This window comes from Myotis lucifugus, unplaced genomic scaffold, assembly GCF_000147115.1.
Source record: "Myotis lucifugus unplaced genomic scaffold, Myoluc2.0 scaffold_0, whole genome shotgun sequence".
Classification (NCBI taxonomy): Eukaryota; Metazoa; Chordata; class Mammalia; order Chiroptera; family Vespertilionidae; genus Myotis; species Myotis lucifugus.
In genome coordinates, this window is record NW_005871048.1 from 28,870,183 (window position 1) to 28,876,271 (window position 6,089).

At 47.3% G+C, this 6,089-nt stretch overlaps 2 protein-coding genes and 1 non-coding gene across 5 annotated transcripts in view; 1 reads left to right on the forward strand and 2 right to left on the reverse strand.

Moving 5' to 3' along the window:
* Positions 1-5,856, reverse strand: part of POLR3G (RNA polymerase III subunit G) — a 45,526-nt gene extending 39,670 nt beyond the window's left edge. For 2 of the 3 annotated variants that reach the window (XR_002828077.1, XM_006081222.3), the window contains exon 1: positions 5,700-5,856. The gene's annotated coding sequence lies outside the window, so the exon portion shown is untranslated. The remainder of the gene's footprint in view (positions 1-5,699) is intronic. The other variant, XR_002828080.1, reaches the window with a different exon arrangement.
* LOC111825597 lies at positions 4,446-4,571 on the reverse strand. Its single transcript, XR_002828793.1, has one exon. It is a non-coding gene; the product is annotated as a small nucleolar RNA SNORA54 (small nucleolar RNA).
* MBLAC2 (metallo-beta-lactamase domain containing 2) overlaps positions 5,432-6,089 on the forward strand; it is a 9,512-nt gene continuing 8,854 nt past the window's right edge. Inside the window, exon 1 of the mRNA XM_014453712.1 lies at positions 5,432-5,565. Within this exon, the coding sequence (XP_014309198.1) occupies positions 5,432-5,565 (134 nt within the window). The remainder of the gene's footprint in view (positions 5,566-6,089) is intronic.

A 6,089-nucleotide genomic window follows, 5' to 3' on the forward strand; every position in this document is an offset into this window, starting at 1 on the left:
TTGCTTTTTTACAAGGATACTTAAGAGATGCTTGTTTCCTACTGCATCACATCAGGATGCACGTGAAGTGTCTGTCCTGGTGATGTTCTGGTCAGTGGGTTCAGGTGCTGTCAGTCTGTTTCATCTGGTATAAAGTTCCCCCTAGTTTTGACCTGATGATTTTAGCTGTCATTGATGATCCATTATTCCATTATGGATTGCAATATGGTGACATACACATTTTGCCATTCTTTCTGTATTTATTAACTGAAATTCTACCAGGAATCAATTCTTCTCATGCACTATTTAGTTACTATGAAACACAATTCACATAGGAAAGGTGCTTATTTTAACAACCAAGCTCATTCCAGCTACTAAGAGAAGAAAAATATCCAAATGGCCTTGTTTCAATTGCTGAGTCATTAAAGCATATGCTGAGCTTACTGAAGGAAGGTCTCCTAAGTATGAAAATTGCTAAGCAGAGGGCTCACACCTTTACTCTAAGAAACGAACTGTGGGAGCCCAGTAGATATGGCTGAGGCCACTAGGTAGAATTCCAATCCAGGATTTGCCACAAGAACAATTGTAGGCAATGTCTTCCAAACTTGCCTGATCATGAGAACTACCTGAAAGACTTATTAAACAGAGTCCCAAGTGATCAAGACCTCAAACCTACTACACCAGAATCTTTGGAGGTGGGCCTTGGGAAGTAGTTGGAAAACTCACCCTAAAAAGGGAATCTATTAGCTACCACTGTTTGATGGGATATCCCTTGAGAAATATCAAACTCTGCTGCCTCTAAACTTGTTTTTATCAAGCAACCTTAAGTGTTATCTTTAGTGAATGTACTGCCCTTGTCAGAGAAAAATCAGTCCTTGTTCTTGAGACACCCTTAATAATTACATAGCATTCTGGCCTATAAAGCCATCTCTTTTTAGTTTGGTTATCATGAGTCAGTCAGTTCTCCTATACCTGGGGAAACTGCTAAATTCATTTTTCCTTCTCTTGCAGAGCTGAGAGGCAGTCCCTTGGCTCTGGCAACTAACTCATGGGAAAAATAGCTTACAAGTAATGCCTAAGCAGCACTCTTTAAAGTCCTTTAAGTTGACTTAACAATTGCTTTGTTTCTTTTTCAACTCTTTCTCAAACAAAAGGATTTTTAAACCAGCTTTCCCCATTTTCTCATTATCCAAATCTTCCTTTACTTCATTTGGCCAATTTCATTGAGTCATTCACTCAACCAATATTGAGCATTCCAGGCACAGTGGCAGGAGCCAGACAGCACTGAACAAAACCGGTTGCTGCCCTCAAGTCTTACATTTCAATGGAGGAAAGAACACAAAGAAGTAAATAAATACGTAACATAATATTATCTGTTCTTTATGTGTCCCCTCCAAAAAGATGTTGAAGTCCTAACTGCTGATAACTTGAATGTGACTTTCCTTATCTTAATATATAAAGAGGTAATATGCAAATTAGGCCGGGACACCGTAACAGGACGACTAGACAGGAGGTGGTTGCGCACGCAGGTTGAGGCCCAGAGCGGAGACGGAGACAGAGACAGGGGAGCCTGCCCCAGCCAGTGCAGCAGCTCCGGCGGCCCGGAGCGGACACAGGCAGAGGGGTCGGGGGCGGGAGGGCCTGGGGCTGGCCGAGCCACTGTGCCGGCTTGGGCAGCCCCGGAGCGGACACAGGTAGGGTGGACCTGGGGCGGAAGTCAGGCATGGTCCTGGCCACCCATGGCACCAGTCAGGCGCGGGTCCCGGCCACCTGCGGTGGCGGCCTGGCCTGACTTTTGCGGTGGCCCACGGGGCGCCTCCTCGCGCGATTTCAATCATGTACTAGATTTCAATCTAGTCCTATATAATAAAAGGCGAATATGCAAATTGACCAAATGGCGGAACTGGTCACTATGACGCGCACTGACCACCAGAGGGCAGATGCTCAACACAGGAGCTGCCCCCTGGTGGTCAGTGTGCTCCTACAGGGGGAGTGCCACTCAGCCAGAAGCCAGGCTCATGGCTGGCAAGCACAGCTGCAGTGGTGGGAGCCTCTCTCACCTCTGCGGCAGCGCTAAGGGTGTCCAACTGGGAGAGGGCGCAGGCCGGGCTGAGGGACCCCCCTCCCCCTCCAGTGCACAAATTTCGTGCACTGGGCTTCTAGTTTGGAAATAAAATCTTTGCAGGTGCAATCAAATTAAGGTGAGATCATACTGAACTAGTGTGGGTCCTCTTCCAATTACTGGCATCCTTATAAGAGGGAAATCTGGACACACAAAAAGATATACATAGGAAAAACACCATGTAAAGGTAGAGACAGAGATAGGCAGTACTGAAGCTGCAAGCCAGCAAACACCAGAGCTAGGAGAGAGGTACGGAACAGACACTCACTCCCTCAGCCTCCAAAAGGAACAAACCCTGCCAACACTTTGATTTCAGACTTCTGGCCTCCAGAACCATGAGAGAATAAATTTCTGTTATTTTAAGCCATCCAATTTGTGGTAATGTGTTGTGGCAGCCCTTAAAAGTCAGTACAACTCTGAAAAATAAAAATCATGGTAAAGGGATACAGAATAACAAAGGAGTGTGGTAGTGGCTTTTTCATCATACAAGGAAGGTCTTTCTGTGGAGGATAAATTTGAACAGTGTGCCGGAGAAGGCCCATGAGCCAGATGGAGGGATGGGGTAGAGATAATTAGAGAGAGAAGTAACAGCAAGTAAGGGGAGGGGAAGCCACAAGCTGGGAGTGTGTGAGGAACAAGAAGCCCATCCCCCTGGCCACTGTGTGGCTCAGAACATCATCCTAACACCAAAAACTGCCAAAAGCTGGCAGGTTCAATTCCCAGTCAGGGCACATACCTAGGTTGCAACTTTGATCCCAGTCAGGGTGCGTGTGGGAGGCAATAGATTTGTTTCTCTCTCACATCAATATTTCTCTCTCCCTCCTCTCTCTCTCTCCCTTCCTCCTCTCTAAATCAATGGGGGTTGCGGGGGGGGGGGGGGGGGGAGAACAAGCCCATGTAATTGGTGAGTAGCAAGAAGAGGTTGGTCCAATCTTGTGGAGCCCTGTGAAAACTGTAGTAAGGGGTTTGGCTTCTATCTTAACTTGTGATAGAACTACACTCATGAAAATGCTGAAATGCAAAGGTCCTAATGGACCCCAATGGCAAATCCACTAACCTTTTGTCTTTGTTCATGCTCTTGGACTTCCAAAGCACACAGCTCATTACTGCCTCCTCTCTACGGAAATTCTCATTCATGGGCTCTAATAAAACTCCAGGTTCTTCTACCCCACTGATCATTTTATTGGTCTATTTCTCTTCTTAAACCCTCTAAAAATAAATTTTCTTAAGGTTTAATCTTTGGTCTTCTGTTTTTTGTTTTGTTTTGTTTTGTTTTGTTTTGGTCTTCAGAAAATTCTCCCATTCTTGGGGTTTGAGGACCTTGCCCACATCATTACCTCCAGCACTAATAACCTTTGTCCTCAGTTTCAGCCCATGCACTTACAACTCAAAGAATATTTGGATAACACCTTAAACCTAACATACTGAGATAATCTTCCCTCTACACAAGCTAACTTGTCTTTCATGTATAAGATCCCTGTTGTATATTATTTCCCCAGCTCCAGTCACCAATATTTGAAGATTTCGAGTGAGTATCAATTTCTCATTCTGTTCCACCCCTCCTATCAAATATACATCTAATTCTTCCTTCAAAATGTCTCTCCCTTTTCATTTCTTCTACCATAATCCCGCTCAGTCCTTTCCCACCTCATTTTTTAACTGCAAATTTTGTGGTATCCTGTGTTCTTCCTGTTTAATTTATTCTTCCATATTATTCAACAGTTTTTATTCATATATATAAAGCCTAGTTCTGATTATGCTCCTCTCCTTCTTCCCTCTTGGCTAGAGAATTAAATCCAAACTACCTATCTAAGTATTCAAAACCCTTTTAAGACGGTTGCACCTACCCTGCTGACTCAGTCTTCTGTAATCATGTCTTAATTACCATTCTCTCCACTGCAACTTCCTCCCTCTTCCTCCCTGACTGACTACATCTGTTTTCACCTTAAGATCCAGTTTTAGTCCCTCAACATCCACAAGAGTCATTTCATCCCACCTTGCTCTTGGAAAGATCCTCCTGCATTTTAATTTTTTTTATTTTTTATTTTTTTGGGGGGGGAGAAAAAAGGGAAGCCCAGTCAGATTGGGAGGCCGTGGGGGTCCCAGGGTCCCAGGCGCCAGGGTCCCAGGCCCCGCTCACCGTTGCTGCAGGTGTGGTTGGCGGCGCACGAGGCCCCCAGCTGAGTGAGACCCGCCTTGCAGCTCAGGCAGTTCTCGTGGCACCTGACTAGGAATCGAACCAGGACCTCCTGGTTCAGAGGTCGATGCTCTAACCACTGAACCCACCAGCCAGGGCTGCAACATATGTATTTTTTCCTGCCCTGCCGCCCCCTCTTCCCCCCATGCTTGTCTCCAAGACCTGAAACTGAGAGCCACCATCAGGCGGTCAGTGTAGTGGCAGTGGGGCTGCTGTAGCACTGGAATGGAACCCGTTAGCCACAGCACGGCCAACAGGTCACGAATAGTGCTTCCTCCTGCATTTGTAAAACTTGAGGTGATACATATTGGTACACAACTTAATTCTGGAAGAAATATAGACATGCCCCTTCTGGGAAATGGGCCTTTTCCAAAGGGAAGGAGTTTCATTTATGTTTTTTGTTTGTTTCTTCAACTGTATTAACAGCAGAGAATTTATACCCCCCCACAACACACACACACACACTGCCTTCCCTCAAATTCGTGAGAACCCAGATCATGACTTTCTTCACACATCTAGCTCAGGGACCTGCACATAGGATAGCCCTGAACAGAGTGGAAAAATTCCAACTAGGTTAGGAAAATACTAAAAAAAGGCTGCATCCCCACCAAAAGCTTTAGGAGGATAGGGAAGAAGAGCACACCTATCCTTGTATGAAGGCTTATTAGTAGATGCCACAACAAGGGTTTTCATAATTATCTCTTATAATGCTGTCTCATGGGTCTCCAATTTTCCCTGGCTGACTCTGGAGGTTAGTCAAGTTCTCAAGAGAATTTTTGAAGACTAAATGGATGTTTCGATAGCTGGGAGGTGGCGGGGGGGGGGAGTGACCTCGTGTTAATGGTGGGAGTGATATTTGTGGCTGGCAGGGCTACACCGTTATTATCCACTTTTTCTGTCCTCACTAAGTGTGGCTGCCTGCACTTTCCTTAGTTGAACCTTTCTACCAACTTCCTTTGCTCTCTTTCAAGAGTGAACAAACTAACAAAACAAAAAAAGGAGGGTGAGGGAAGAATTATTTATCTATCTATCTATTTATTTATTTATTTTTGGAAGAGAAGAATACCCTTATCAACAACCCCTTTCCCCAAGATACAGGATAAAATGCCTACAGTGAAGAAAAGTCTGCGGCAATGATTCGTGCCCGAATCAATCGCACAGTCATCGGATTTGAAAACCTACCATCAGAGCATAAATTCCTCTCTCGCTCATGGCAAACAGTCCCAGGAAGAGGAGACGATTTTAAAAGATTTCGAAGGGGTGAGAGGTAAAGCTATCTCTCAACAACCCTCATGAGAGGCTTCCATGAGCCTCCACCCCTGCCTTTCCCACCTCCTCCACGTGCCCCGTGAACGCCTTTCCTCCCTCCCCATCTCCCCCGAGTCCTCAGTTGTTTGTTACCTGCTCACCAGGATCGAGGCTCGGGCAGCAGCGTGCGACCGAAGCGCCGGCCAGCAAAGAGCCGACGCGGACAGGAGGCGCCTCCGCTCCGACGAGGGTTCCGGAGCCGAACCAGCCTCCACGCGGCTGGGAGCCGAGTTCCCAGCCCCGCCAGGTAGCCCCGCCCACTCCGCTAGGCCACGCCCCCCGGGCTAAGTCTTTTAGCCCTTGGCAGGCGCCGTAGTCGGCCCGCGCCAGCCCGACCCTTCCCGCGCCGGCGGCCAGTGCGCACCGCAGGGCCGGCGGTGGGCGGGCCCGGCGCCTCCCGCGTCTCGCTCGGGCCTCCGCAGTCGGGGCCTCGGCGGCCCTTCATGTCGCTCTCTAATCTCCCGCAGGCAGGCTCCGCGGCCC